A 15,833-nucleotide genomic window follows, 5' to 3' on the forward strand; every position below is an offset into this window, starting at 1 on the left:
TGTTGAACGATGGTAAGTTCCTAACTGGGTGTACTGGGCTTGTCTTACACAGCAGCTATTCCGGGTCACGAGAAGCAGCCCTAGATTCTGAGAATGAACAATGAGGTTTAAACAGAATTGACACGTATATATGTAAAGGTAATCCATGCCTTTATTCTCTCACTGAGTGGGATCTTATTTTCAAAATCTCAAACTAAACATATGGCATAAAGTTAATTTATTCATCTTCATTGTGGACAGCACAAATACAAAGGCCTGAAAACATCCTGTTTCCTTAGGCTTCTGTATTTTCCTTCGAAGAAAAAAAAGCTCTGAAATATCAGAAGAGGGCACCCATTTTCTTTTCATTCTTTCCTTTTCAGTAGTAAGTTCCTTCTCCAACCAGACTTTTGACCTCTGCATCCCCTTCTATCTTCTTAAGAACTTCATCTTGTTCGCTTATTTGTCTTGTCTTTTCCCATCAACCACGTCTTTCCCATCAGTTTTTAAAACAAGTTTAAATTTCTCTTGCCATTAAAAAAAAAAACCACAACAACCTTCTCTCCACTGACACCCCTGTGCAGCTCCAGCCCTCTTTCACAGGCAGCCTTTTCTGGAAAGAGTGCTCGGTGTCTTCTGTTTTCTCTCTTCCCACTCATGCCTCACCCCATCTCAGTATGGATTTTCCCCATCCCTCCATCTCAGCATCTAGGGACTTCCTGTCATGAAGCCCAGTGGTCGAGTTTGGTATGACCACTTAGTGTTTTAATTTACCCATCAGCAGTGTTCCATACTTCTGAGTGCTCTCTCTTGACATATCCTGGTCCTCCGGCTTCTCATTCTCCCAGACCTTGCCTCAGCTCTCTGCCTGTTTAGTGAATAACACTGATACAAACAAACCTACTAAAATAACCCTTATCTTCCACTGGTTTCCCTCCTATATTTCTTAGTCACTTTCCCACGATTTACTGTCCCCTAGTGCACGCCCCTTTGTCTTGTCACATCTCTGTAATTTATCGTTCTTTGTGTAAAAAGTATATAAGCTTTTGGGCCTAACAGCTTCTGTGGTCTTTGTTTTCCTTTTAAGGACTCCCATGTACATGTAAAAATAGTAAATAAAATTTGTGTGCTTTCCTCCTGCTAGTTTGTAGTGTCGGTTAATTCTTAGGCCAGCTACAGAGTCTAAGAAGGCAGAAGGAAGTTTTTCCTCCCCTACACTATCAAAAAACTGTAAAAAGTGGAGAAGCGGAAGGAAGACATAAGTTAAATCATAATTTTTCAGGATTGACAGTTCGTTGAGAATATCTAAAGAAATAGCAGTGTAAGTACATTGCGAGTTAGGATGATAATTCCCGGAACTAAATACAGCAGTGGCTCTAAGTGATAAACTCTGGGAAATAGTATTATAAGTGAGCAGGGATTAGGCAGAGATATAATTTTAATGTCATATAAGCAATTTCATTGGTTGAAAAGAAATGGGAAAAAATTGTATTGACCAGCAATAACATTTGTTCAAAGGAGCAACACGACAATCAGATACACAGTGAATTCTAATTAATTAGTTTTGAAATTTAAGCAAAGAAATCCTTCAGTGATAGGAAAGTACTCAGTGTGATTACTGATATTTTGTTACCTAAAATTTAAAAGGTAGCCTGTAAGGGTTTTAATTTTCCTAAATTTGCCCCTTATGCAGGAAAAAGAACTAGTTCAACTCTGACATTGGTATGTGAATGCCACTTTTGTTAAGAGAGGTCCTGGCTGTTTTTTTGAGACCAGACGAGATGAACTGCTGTGAGGTACTTCTCCAAGGCGTAAAATCTCTGGAATAATCCAGAATTTAGCCTATTTAAGTTCTTTCCCTGTGCAAAATTTTCAATGTATTTTTTCCCTGTAGGAACACTCCTCTGATTTTTATAATGCCAATCATTGAAAAACAACATTTATTAGCTAAACATCCCCTTTGGACATATCTGTTTGCAAGGTCGTGGGGGGGGCAGACTCCAGGCTCACAGCCCATGGGTCATGGAGGTGCGGTGTGCGGAAGGTGCGGACCAGGATGTGGGCTCCTGGGGACACCGCTGGCTTCTGCAGTGCCCTCCTGTGGCTGTGATGCTAAATTAGAGCCTGTTTTCATTTTCTTCTCTCCAGGAAGGCCCTTTTGTCTACTTGTCTTTTGTAGGAAACATTGCAGATTCCAAAGGCTTGATTGCTTCATTGTGTAAGTAATTCAAAATGTTTGCATTTGGAATGTTTGAGGAGACTAATTGAAGTGTGGCTGTCAATAAATGAGTACGTGTGGCACAAGTTGTAGGATTTCATTTCTGTGACATGTCCAGAATAGGTGAATCTCTAGAGACAGGTGATAGATTAGTGGCTGCCTGGGACTAGAGGGGTGACAGAGGGGGATGGAGAGTGACTGGTAATGGGTTTGGGTTTCTTTTGGGGAGTTGATGAAATGTTCTAAATTTTCATTGTGATGATTCGAATCCGTGAATATACTAAAACCTACTGAATTGTACACTTTAAATGGGTGAATTGTGTGACACGTGAATTATCTCTCAATAAAGCTGTATATTTAAAAATACGTTAATAGTACAGATTGAAGAGTTTCCAGTATTTAAACTGGGTGTCTTTCCATAGTTTTAATATCAACCTTCACTTTATCATATATATATATATGAGACATACATTTGTGTGTGTGTGTATATACACACATATATATGTATACATACATGTAGTCTTGTAGATAATTCCAAAACTCCTCCTGCTCTGCAGAGATATTAACTAGTTTGGTCTACTTGCTTCATGCTGCTGTAAATCCATCAACATTCCATCAGTTAGTATTGACTTCCTCCCAGGTACTGTGTCAAATTTGACAAATAAATGATCCGGGCAACAACAGGATCCTTTGCCACTATTGCAGAATTGCCTTATGAAGGGAAATTCTTTCAGATTTTGCATCTGAAATGCTGCATAATTTATCTCATTTCTTCCATAACTCTGAAATCCAGTCCCCCGGCCAGACCTGTGTTGGGACTGCTGTTCATCACTAGTGTTAGGAAACTTCTAGAGAATCAAGGCAGCTATCATTAGTTCTTTTCAAAGCAAAACATGTGTCATCTTTGATGCCTGTCAGGTCCTAGCCAGCGGTAGCTCAGGGAGCCTGAGCCCCCACCTCGGGAGTGAAATGTTGCTGTGCACATTCGTGTGTGTAATGTGATGAGTGGCCCAGGTTGAACTGTGCCTAAGAGCTGCTGGGGAAGCCCAGGGGCTGGAGGAGCAGGCCTAAGTCATTGTCCTCCACCCTGGCTGCCTGGCCTGGCATCAGAGAAAGTGAACAACCCAGCTTTGGCCTGGTCCCATGAAATGCAAATGTGTAACACGATCTTTATTAGTCATCTTCCGTTTACAGTTTTTGCCTTAAAAAAAGTAAAAACTCATTTACTGGTGTTGTCCTTTATTCTTGAGAAAATGAAAATCCAGTAGATAATATAAAGTAGTACTTCTCAGACTTTAAAGTGTGCCAGATTGCCTTGGACTCTTGTTAAAATACAGATTCTGATTCAGAGGGACTATGGTAAAGCCTCCCAGATGTTGATCTGCAGACTGTCGTTTGATTCAGCAGGATGTAGAGCTGGGCTATAAACATCATGTAGACCCTGTTAAAGAAGAATTATTCATGACACTTGTTAAAGATGATAAAGAAGAATTTATTCGGGAGGTACCCCTGCAGTGGAGTCTTGCAGTAGGAAAGCGAGATCAGGCTCAACTCCAGATACAACAAGAACAGGCGGAGCTTTATGGCCAAGAAGCAGGTGGGCTCAGTGGATGGAAGATTACTAAGAAGAAACGTCAAGAATGGGGACTCTAAATAGACTGACTCAACGGGATTCTTGCTGCAGGCAGGTCAGGATGATAGGATATGATATAGAGGGTGGGGGGAAAGGAATTTGATCAGGTATCGAGAGTAATCAGATATCTACACCCTTGTGTTCATGGTAGCGATATTCACAATAGCCAACGCGTGGAAACAGCCCAAGCGTCCACTGATGGATGAATGGATAAAGAAGTTGGGGGGGGGTGTGTACACACGCACGGGCACAATGGAATACAATTTAACCATAAAAATCAAAACGTTCTGACATTATGACAACATGGTTGGACCTTGAGGGCATTATGCTAAGTGAAACAAGCCAGACAGAGAAAGACAAATACCGTATGACCTCACTTCTATGTGGAATCTTAATTTAAAAAAAAAAACGAAACCCCTCAAACTCATAAAAAAAAAGATCAGATTTGTGGTTACCAGAGGTGGGGGGTGGAGAATGAGGGAACCGGATAAAGGTGATTAAGTACAAACTTGCAGTTACAAGGTGGGGAAGTCCTGAGGATGTAACTAACGTACAACACGGTGACTCTAGTCACCACGGCTGTGAGTTATCAAAGGCTGGGTCCAAAGAGTTCTCATCATAAGGAAGAGCACGCCGCTTTTCCTTATTTTTTGGATCTATATGAAGAAATGTATGTTCACTGAACTCATTGTAATCCTTTCATGATATAGGCAAGCTGCGTCATTGTGCTGCACACGTTAAACACATACCGTGCTAGATGTCAGTTACATCTCAATAAAATTGGAGGGAAAAAGGGAGCAGATACCGAGAATGGAGAACTTCCGCTACACTGACCCAGTAGGATTCTTGCTGGAACTGGACCAAGAGGGCCAAGGACAGAGCCCTAGGTGGAGGTCAAAGAGAGGGCTCGGAGGAGCCTGAATCAAGCTTGATCAAGAAAACAGTCTCTGTCACCCCTCACCCTCTCCTAATCTGCGCTCTGGGGGTGAAGGGCCCAGCCGTGGCCCAGGGACTGGGATCCTACTCCCTCCCTCAGTGTATCTTTCCCTTTTAACTTCTGCCCGAGCCTGGCATCAGTCACAAAATAAATGGTACCGATCACATCATTAGACTTATGAATGTTCTGTTTGCCATTTTGCTGTGTAGGTGTTTAACCAGCAAAGAAGTGGCCGGAGTCGAGCAGCAGAGGAGATGCCAGAGGCTTGATGCACTGTGACTGCCTTCCTCTGGCATTCACCTCTGCCCCGTGCGCGCGCGCACACACACACACACACACACACACACACACACAGAGTCTCCTTCAGCTCTGCTGAGTTAAATGTGATTTCAGACATACCGTGTTCTCTCCACTCCAGGCCTGTGCACTGGGCATACACCCTCTCCTTCACCCATTTCAGGGGTCACCTCTTGTGGTGTAAGACCTGAAATTAAGATACAGTATTTTGTGTTGACAGCTGATAAAATCCAGAGGGCCTCACATGGCCTAACCACAAGTTCCCTCCCCATTCTGCTTCCTTGTATGAGCCAAATGACCCTCCTTGTCCCAAGGACCAGGCACGGTGCCCGCGGATCCCTGCGGAGCAGGCTTCAGTTCCCTGCCAGCCCTCCGGATTATTGGAAGAAGCCGTTCCCATCCTGCCACAGGAACCAGGGGCCGCCCCAGCCTCATTCCTGCAGAGCCTGCCTCCTGCAGCCCCTCCCAGTTCGCCCTGGTTCTGAGTGCAGCCCCCGCATGGCCCCGAGGGGCGCAGTGTCCTCTTTCCCCAGGCAGTGAGTGTATGTGACCAGTAAATTGCCATCAAACTCATCTGTCCAGTGCCACCTGTTGGATGTGGCCACCCCCATAACCCGAGGGCAGGGCTCCCTCCCTCACCAACAGCAGGAAGGAGGAAGTGATCACACCTCACCTCCCTCATCTAGCCTAAGTGTCGCTTTCTCCATGTCCCCCTTTTAGTTGCTGTCACTTACTGTGCAGTTTGACCTCAGAACGGGAGCCCCTAGGAGGCCGCCTGTGTCCCCTGTCCTAGTTAATGCTGCATTCCCCAGGACCAGCACAGAGCCTTCCCTGGGTTCCAGATGCTTTGCTCAATTAAGGAATGAATGAATAGGGTTATTTTTGAATGTCCAAACACCCACTGATCTCTTAGTTCCTAAAGCACTGACATTTTATGTTAGTGATAATGCCTTAGATTTTGGGTGCACTAGAGAGAATCTTTCAGGATTGTATATATGTTTTTTTTAAGATTTTATTTATTCATTTGAGAGAGAGAGAGCATGAGAGGGGTGAGGGGTAGAGGGAGAAGCAGGCTCCCCGCTGAGCAGTGAGCCCCATGCGGGACTCCATCCCAGGACCCTGGGATCATGACCTGACCCAAAGGCAGATGCTTAACCAACTGAGCCACCAAGGCATCCCTGTATATATGCTTAGATTTAGAGGAAAAACTTACTTTCACTATTATGTTGTTTTCCAGTTAGTTCCTGGCTGGCAGGTGGCTCAGGACAGACAGGGCAGCTCTGCCGGGCCGGTTGGTAGCGTCTGGCCTTTCAGAGCCTCTGCTCAGCATGTGTCTGTGTGTTATCTCATTAAATGGCTAATCCTGTTTATTGGCCTTTCTTTCTGCCAGGACAGCCTTTCATTAGAACCCTTTGTCCCTGGCCCCGAGAGATCCTAACTTGGGCCGTTAATAGAGACTAGAGCTTTGTCCGCCGCTCCGACCAATCAGATAATGTAGCTAATATTTGATCATTCATGCCTTTTCTAAGTAATGTGAGAACAGTATTGAAAGTGAGAGAAGAGGTGGGACTTTCATTTTTTCACTCTGATCATTTGAGATCTTAGGACCAGCATATGTTACTTTGATAAATTAAAAAAGAGAGAGAAGAGAGAAAAAGGGAGGGAGTGAGGGAAGTAAGAAGGAAGGAAAAAAGGGAGGAAAAGACAAGAAGGGATGGAGGAAGGAAGGATGGAAGAAGAGAAGGAAGGGAGGGAGAGAGGAAGGTGGGAGGATTCTTCCAGTGCATGACTCTCAGTCCAGCTCTAAAATGACTTTCTCACTTCATTCTTTCTAGAAGAAACCATCCTGATAATGGGGTCTGGAAAGATTTCTTAGGGCACGCCCACTCCCTGGTGAATACAGTGAGGCTTCTGTCGTGGCTGTTGCTACTGACTCCTGTCTAGACCGAAACGCGCCCCGTGTCCACCCCGGATCCCTTCTGTAGTCCAGGCTGTGTCATTACATTCCCTCCACCTCCCCACCGGCCCCTCAGCACTCAATTTCTCTTCAATTATTAATAAGCATGTTTTTTTAATAAACATTTCTTAATAAAAATTTTCCCACATCTAGGGGCGCCTGGGTGGCTCAGCCATTAAGCGTCTGCTTTCGGCTCAGGTCATAGTCCCAGGGTCCTGGCATCGAGCCCCGCATCGGGCTCCCTGCTCCGTGGGAAGCCTGCTTCTCCTTCTCACACTCCCATTGCTTGTGTTCTCTCTCTCACTGTCTCTCTCTGTCAAATAAATGGATAAAATCTTAAAAAAAAAATTTCCCACATCTAGATTATATCTACAGAATTTATGTAGCAATTTTGAAGTAAGGAATTGTAATGCATTTACCAAGATAATTACTAAGGATCGTCTTTGCAAAATCTGACCGTGTTGAATTAATTTAGAATTCTGCTTCTAGTGAAAAGGGCGGGGGTGAAGAGGATGCATTTGTGGAAGCACTTTGGGAACGAAATCCTTTTACAAATGTCACATGATGCTGTTATTATTACTCATGTCACACGGCAAATGTGTTTTAGCTTCCATCCTTCTCCTGTCTTCCACAAAGGCATTGTGAAGAAAAGAAGGGGTGGCAATTGTTCTTTTTATCTCCTCCTTAGGGGGAAAAAAGGTCATTTCCACTGACTGTCATAAAAATGGTTGCCACATGAGTAACGAAATGTATTTCACTTTTAGGGAAAGAATATGGCAAAGCTGATGCAAGATGGCTTTATTTTGACCCAACCATTGTGTCTTTGGAAATTCTGACTGTTGTCCTGGATGGGTCTCTGGCATTAGTCCTCATTTATGCCATAGTCAAAGAGAAATATTATCGGTAAGTGCCCTTCTCCTGGCCTGCTGAAGAGAGGACACACATGAGCCTGTCCCAGCGCCCACGTGGCATTTGGAGCAGATGATGACCACATTTATTTGTTAGACGAAAAGTAGAATGTTAAGTAAGAATAGTGGTGCCACCAGGATAATTTCAGATCGTTCAAAATAAAAACTATGAGAAATATGCTTGTAGGGACCACCTAGTCACTGACATAGGCAAGAAAGTGTGAACATCATTGGATGATTTTTCACCAATATTTTGGAGAATAAAAGGGTCATATTTCCCATCCTTCTTCCCCCTAAATCACTCTAGAAAACTCCTATTCCACTTTACACCAAGTAAATTCTCTTACATAATTTGAAGTTCGACATGGAAGATAAATCTTTCCAGAAGCAGGCTGTGGAGGATGTGAGGAAGGCAGAAGAGAGGGGAGAGAAAGGAGGGCAATGGAAGATTAACTGCTCGTCCTCAGGTTGGATTCTGAGTCTTCGAACTCTCTGCCCTCCCTCCTGCCCTTGCCCTTCCTCTCCTTCTTTCAGAGACGGTGACCTGGGGCAAATAGAATGCTATCCTCAGGATGATTCCCAAAAACAATGTCAAGTAGGCACGATTGCATTCCATTTTTTAGCATCTTGAATTGAAGAAGTCATTTTTAAAGCTTCAGTCACAAAATTTCAGGTTTGAATGAAACCTCCAAGGTCATTTAGTCCACCTTTCCCCAACCCAATTTTACTTAGATAGTTAGCAGAAAAAATTGAATTTTTTGTTGGTATCTTGATATAACTTTGGCTCCATGACCTTGGTTGTAGACTCACTACTCGCACCCATTTGTTCATTACTTCAACCATGTATAATATCTGCCTTGCTGAGGACTTCCAGACCCATGTGTCTCATTTACTGCCCACGTATTCTTGGAGGAAGGGACTGTTCTTACTGTCGCCTTTCCCAGCACGTAAAATTGTGGCTTGTAGCGAGATTCACATCTCTGTCTCTCTTTGCTGGGTGGGGTGAGACCTCAGTAAATCTTCCTAAGACTAGAACAGGATACCTGAGAGACCTTATTTAACTCTGAGAATAACCTAGGAAGGGCAGTATTGCTTCTCCAGAGGATGCATGGGTCTTCCACTAACCAGATTGACTTGCGCATCAAAGGAGCACTGTGCAAAAGCTGAGGTCCGCCTTCGGAGAGGTCCTCTGCTGTGGAAGACTGTGTTGATGCTGCCGTTTAAGAAAAGATGTCAGGATTCAGGGTGCCAAGCTGCGCCGAGCTGGCAGTTTCACCCCTTGTTTCCTTCTCTCTCACAGGCATTTCATACAGATTACCTTGTGCGTGTGTGAATTGTATGGCGGGTGGATGACCTTCTTCCCAGACTGGCTTATGGGAAGCCCCAACCTCAACACCGACAGTTGGCTCTACTTTGGGGTCTATCTGGTATTTTTCAATAGTGTGTGGGTTCTGATCCCGGGACTGTTACTGTGGCAGTCGTGGGTAGAACTCAAAAAAATGTTTTACAAAGGAACCAGTTCAGGGAAGAAGTTCCAGTGAATTTTCAAAATCACAAACACTGGTATCTTGCTTTATAAGCCAGAATGGGTCAAATCTTTTTGTTTGGTCAAAATGTAAGGCATTCCTGTGTGCACTTTCCTTTTCTACGGTTGTTCCTAAACAGCCTATTTCAAATTGGTTGTATGGTGGCAAGTTTTTGTTAGTGTTTTTTTCCCTCAATTAAATGACAATATGGGGAACAGAGAATAAATTTTAACTTGTAATAATAACACGTTTAATTATATGTTTTTATGGCTAGTGTTAATTGTTCCACATTAATAAAGCCAATTATAAAAAACGGTAGAGCCTATTAATTTTTTATTCCAAGAACGTATTGTCGCCTCATCTTTTAATCCTCTCACTTGTCTTTTGGTTACCAAAGTGAAACCAGAATGAAATGAATGCTTCTATTTTACATTTGTACTGTGTCAGATTTGTGAAGCCAACAAAAATGCTAGTAGGAGAATCCTGCGAGTGAATTCTGAGAATCCTAAGCCCTCACGGGTGAGGACGGGGGTGTCACATGACAGGTGATCTATTGATATCTGTCCTGTTTCAAAGAGGAAGATTGAGGTACCTTACAGAGCACAATATGACAAAAAGTAAATTGGGAAATAGGAACCCTGGGAAAAAAGAGTGAGAAATAATAAGATGACTGTCAAGTTAGTGCGTGCCATGATGTCACAGGTAATGGGTAGAAGTGAAGTCATGATGTCACATGTAATGGGTAGAAGTGAAGCCGTGATGTCATGTGGAATGGGTAGAAGCGAAGCACCGATTTGGCACTACCGTCCAATACCAGGAGGGAAGCATGACCACCACTGTGTTTCATGAAACACTAGTTTGGGGAGGCGACTGCATCAGTTCCGTCCAAGGTGGGGAGCAGGCATTTACATAAACTTGTTCCGTATGTGCCTTTCTTACTATACTTTAAGCTCACAGACGAATCCTCTGCCTAGAAAAGTGTCTGGCACACACACCGGGCACGTGGTAAGTTGTGGTGGATCTTGTAGCTCAAATAGCTCCGTCTGCATCATCCCCTCCTTCCAGTTGTCTTCTTGTCCTGCAGAGGCTGTAGGCTGTGGTCCTGGATGCAAAATTGGTTTCACCTTTCAGAAATACTTCTGAGAGGGGCGCCTGGGTGGCACAGTGGTTAAGCGTCTGCCTTCGGCTCAGGGCGTGATCCCGGCGTTATGGGATCGAGCCCCACATCAGGCTCCTCTGCTATGAGCCTGCTTCTTCCTCTCCCACTCCCCCCGCTTGTGTTCCCTCTCTCGCTGGCTGTCTCTATCTCTGTCGAATAAATAAAAATAAAATCTTTAAAAAATAAAAAAATAAAAAAAATAAAAAGAAATACTTCTGAGAGATCTGGAGGGTAAAAGCATGGAAATCGTTTCAACTCTTCCTCCTTTTTTTTCTTTTATCTTTGTTTTATTTTATTATTATTATTAATTATTGCTGTTTTGTGGTGACACATGAAGAGTTTTGGCATTTGTATTCCACTTCCTATGTTCTGAGTGGCAGTTGGAGTTGGGGCACAAGAATAAATTGTTTGTGGGCTGAGTAGCTCCAGGGGTGGTCTCTTTGGTACTGTCTCCCTTAGGGGAGGGTTCATTCTGTGGGCATCTGGGAGTCATTCCTAGAAGCTTAGCCAAGTACCTGCTCTTGCAGCCTCCCAGTGAATTCTGTAAGCACCTAATTCCCTGGGCTAAATCCTCCTCAAATCTTCTAGAGTGATTTCTGTTCTCTGCACTGTATCTTGACAATGATATTTGTTGAATATTGTATAAGTATGGCCAGACGAGTTTGAGGAATAGTATATTATCCTATTAAAGGCTTTAGAAGTCCTGCAAAGAAGAAACTTGATTAACTTGTTTAACCCCACTTTTCCCCAACATACTTATCAGACCACTTTAACAAGTGAAATGGTATTTCATGGAACACCTGTTAGGGAAATGCTGAGCAACACAATATGGTATCCATGCAATTAAAAGCAAACAAGTTGTCAATAAACATTTAAAACCTAAAATACCATTTATTATAGCATCAAAACATTCACATATTTTAAAAAAATGAAAGATGTACAAGAAAATAAACTATAAAATATTATCGAGAGAAGTTACATAAGATCCAAATAAGTGGAAAGATAGGCCATGTTCATATTTTAGAAGGCTCAATGTGGTAAATAAGTCAGTTCTCCCCAAATTGATATATAGATTCAGTGTAATCCCAATCAAAATCCCAGTAGATTTTTTTAAGATGATAATTAACAAGTTGATTTTAAGATGTTTTAGGGGAATGAAATGCAAAGGGCTAGGAAAGCTAGTACAACCTTGTAGAAGAACGGAGTCAGGGGCGCCTGGGTGGCTCAGTCAGTTAAGCGTCTGACTCTTGATTTCTGCTCAGGTCATAATCTCAGAGTCCTGGGATCCAGCCCTGCACTGGGCTTCAGGCTCAGTGGGGAGTCTGCCTGGGATTCTCTCTCTCCCTCTCCCCCTGCCCCTCCCCCCACTCATGCGCGTGCGCTCTCTGTCTCTGTCTCTCTCTCTTAGGTATATACCTTGCAGAAATGCTTGCTTTGTGCACCAGAATGGCAGCATTATTCATTTAATAATCACAAACTGGGAATAACCTAAATAAATATATTGTGATACATACAATGAAAATTAACAACTAGGTTACTTGTAACAACGTGGATATATTTCCCAGACATAATGATAAACGGAAGAAACCAGACTGAAAGAATACTTATTGTAGGGTTTCATTTATAGAAGGTCCAAACACAGGTCACACTGTGGTGTTAGAAACAGGGGAAAGGTTGCCTTTGGGGAAGATGGTTGGATGTAGTGATAGGGAGAAGTCATGAGGGGGCTTCTGAGATGCTGGTAATCTGTTTTTTCCATTTGCATGGGAGTTATAATTTGTGATAAGTCAGCTGTACGCTTATGAATGGTATGCTTCTCTCTATATATGTTCTACCTCAATTTTAAAAGTTTATTTTTAAAAATCCCTGGTATGAAGACCTGGAAGCTGTCTCCAGTGGGCCCCCATGAAGGGAACACTGTGTCCTTGACTGCAGGTCCGGGAGAACGGGCTGCTTCTAATGGCGTCCCCAACATGGACTGAAGGCAGGATGCCAGAGGGAGAGTCTAAAAGCCTTTCCATGAGGGATTACCTAGTTGTTTCCAGCACTTTGCTCTCTGCTGAACTGGCGAATCCAAGGGTCAACAGAGTAGAGAAAAATGGATGGGCTGTGGAGCCTGCCGGCAGTCCTGAAAACATGATGTCTCTCAACAGAATTTTTGCTGAGTGTTGAATGGGAGAGAAATGGGGATTACAGACTTTGACAGGAACTTGGAGTACAGATATGCGCCATTGCCAAACAAGGACAGATCGAAATGTTTTCACAATTAAGTGAGCTGGGGAGAGACTGGTGTCCCTGTGTGAAAGTCTAACAGATCAGGGTGGAAGGAAGCCCTCCTCCCCATCAGAGAGAGTTGGGGACGAGGTGTAAAATACTCTATTTCATTGATCTTAAGATAGATTTTTTTCCCTCCATATTTTAATATTATTAAAATTAGAATGTGTTTTATAACTGCTGTGCCATGGTTAGTTGGTAGTGCTTTTTCTTTTTCTTTCAAAGTATGATGCATCTTATAATTGATGGTATTTCAGATTCAGTTAAATAAGTCACTACCTTCAGTGTTGCTCCTTCAGCCTCAGTATCTCTAGCTACTTGGAGGTGATAGTTCAAAATTTATTTGAAAGTCTAATTTTGCTTTGGCCTTAGGGATCACTTACTTTGATACTCCCCCACCCCACCCCCAGCCCTTCACATTTGCTGCCTGGAGCCAACCAAAGAGGGCATGCTTTGCTGAATATATAAAATGATGTGCATTGATTACCAACTGCTTATATTGTAGGGAACTAGATTCCTGCAAACAGTCCGTCCCTCCCCGGTATTGTTTTCACTGTAAATTTCCTTGGCAAATTCTTCCCTTCCAAATAACGTGAAGGCATAACCTACCTCAATTCCCGGTCTAAATGATAGTTTCCTTGTATTTCATTATGGCAATTCTACAGCTCCTGGAGTACCAGCACCCAGGCTCCAGGAAAATCTACAGATTGCAGTATGAAAGTGTAAAAAAACACTTTGTCAGAGACTGGCTTGATGGAAGACAAAATGCCAAAAGTTTGGGGAAGAATCCTTTGTTTTTCTTTATTTTAAAATTATCATTAAAATCCACAAACTTTTTTTTGTTTGTTATGAAAGCTAGAGTTTGAATGTAAGTATAAATAATCTGTACAGAGCATCACTGGGCAAAGCCTTCATGAAAAAGGTTAACTGTTGCTATCCTTAATTGTAATGAAATGCCCGCGAGGTACTGGGTAGGGCCTGGCAGGCCTAAGCATAATGTGAACCAACCTCCAGGCTTGTCTCCCATTGCCGTTTTAGAGTCTCTACACCTTCCCCTCCCACTTACCACTGCTGGACAGTTGCAGACCCCAGACCTAACGAAATCCATTTCCTGTCACCTCTTCATTGTGGGAAACAAATCACATCCATTAATTAATATTAAGGGGTTAATAACTGATACTGGTTTGATGTATTATCCTTCCTGAATGTATTTGCATAAAAATGTATTACACAATTGATACATTTACATTGCCAAAAAATGGAAAATTCAGATAAGCAGAAAGGAAAAAAATAATTATCCCCAGAATCGTCAGGAAGAACCACTATTACAAATTTAGTTTCTATTTCTCAAGCTCTTGTCTGTGCATGTATTAACATTTGGGGGAGACTTTAACATTTGAAGTAGGACTTTAACACCCCTTCCTTCCTCTCTCTCCCTTGCCCTAAACTTGTCATCCGGGAAGGAGCAGTTCTACACGTACACGCAAACCCAGCTGTGGACAGTATTCCAGAACGTGCCCCCAGTCTCCAGAAATGCACGCACTTCCAGAGGTGGAGAGGTAGCGGTTATCATTTATTTTTGGAAACTAGTTTCCGTAGATGCTTATGTTAACACAGATCAAGTTGACATCTTAAAATATTTGATTGGCCACCTCCCAGCTCTTCAAGGGAGGGATCAAGTGTGCTGAGTGTGCTGTGGTGTTATGTCCTACGTGTTTAATCCCTTCCCTTCCAGAAGCCTTCCCTCGGTCCCCTGAGAGTCAGAGGGAAGGACTCTGAATTCTTACAGCCCTTGTCTGTGTCACTTAAGTAGCCCTGGGTGGCCTTATATTGTTATTTTTGGTGTCCACCTTCACAACTGCACAGGGGCCTCAAGACCACACTGAGTCCTAGAATCTTACACTGTCAAGGGGCTTTGGAGAGGTACAATTTATACACAAGGAAGCTCAGAGGGTTTAACTAACTGCCCAAGGCCACACAGCATTTTAGTGAGGTAGGACCCAGTGTTCTTCCTATTCCAGCAGCGTTTGACATATTCCCAGGAGCTTACAAGTTATGAAGGTTATTCAATTTTGTTCATTTTTTTATCATCTAAAATATTTAACCTAAGCACCTTTCTGATCCTGTAAGTCTATTCATTACACTTGAGTAGTCTCTGAATTTCATCGTTTGACTTTGTGTTTTGTATTGTCCTGTTAGTATTTTTCACTGGTTGGACCAAGTGGTCAGGTGAGAGCAGTTAACTTGTATAAAGCAGTGGTGTTTCTAAGGGCAGGGGTGACAAAGTAGAGCACACGCTCTCAGGGGTCCCCACTTTTTCAGATTTGAGCAACACTACAGAATAGCGCGGTACTTGTTTCCCACAAATGTGTTTGTTGATGATGGCCTCTCATTTCTGATTCATGCTACTGTATTGACAGTAAAGAATTTTTGGCTTTTTTTTTTAACTACATGTTGGGAATCAGACTGATTTTGGTACCTGGGGGTAGGATCTCATTAGTAAAGAAGTGGAGGCAAGAAATGTATCTCACTGGTGTTCCCCTGAGCGCCCACAGTTTAAACTGTCTCCATAAATCCAGCGCCTGTCCCGAGATCGGGCCACAAACACTCATGCTCCCTGTAACAGTGACATCTGGCGGCCCCAGGGTAATAGGACAGCAGCTGAGTGCCTGATCTGTGGATTTTGCTTATTCTAAATCATAAAGCAGTTGCTCGTCGCCACAGGAGCCACCACCCTTTCCCTGGGAGCCCCTCTCCTCCCATGACACATTCCTCTCTCATCACTGCATACCCAGTTGGCACCGCTGGCCCAAGAACACTCAGCGTCACCCCCACTTCCTCAGGGCACTCTCCTGCCGCTCTTGAAAGCTATTGAGAACTGCCTGGCTGGAAGGAAGCAAACTTACCTGTGGGGCTTTGTCAGAGGCCATTAGGCCAGGCCATCC

At 43.2% G+C, this 15,833-nt stretch overlaps 1 protein-coding gene across 1 annotated transcript in view; it reads left to right on the plus strand.

The window, feature by feature from the left end:
* The window catches only part of EBPL (EBP like), a 39,848-nt gene extending 30,103 nt beyond the window's left edge, over positions 1-9,745 (plus strand). Inside the window, exons 2-4 of the mRNA XM_034665126.1 lie at positions 2,128-2,197; positions 7,786-7,924; positions 9,230-9,745. Coding sequence (XP_034521017.1) covers positions 2,128-2,197; positions 7,786-7,924; positions 9,230-9,470 — 450 coding nt within the window. The 3' untranslated portion in view covers positions 9,471-9,745. The remainder of the gene's footprint in view (positions 1-2,127; positions 2,198-7,785; positions 7,925-9,229) is intronic.
* The last annotated feature ends 6,088 nt before the right edge of the window (positions 9,746-15,833 follow it).

The sequence above is a fragment of the Ailuropoda melanoleuca genome, chromosome 7, assembly GCF_002007445.2.
Source record: "Ailuropoda melanoleuca isolate Jingjing chromosome 7, ASM200744v2, whole genome shotgun sequence".
NCBI classification, from domain to species: domain Eukaryota; kingdom Metazoa; phylum Chordata; class Mammalia; order Carnivora; family Ursidae; genus Ailuropoda; species Ailuropoda melanoleuca.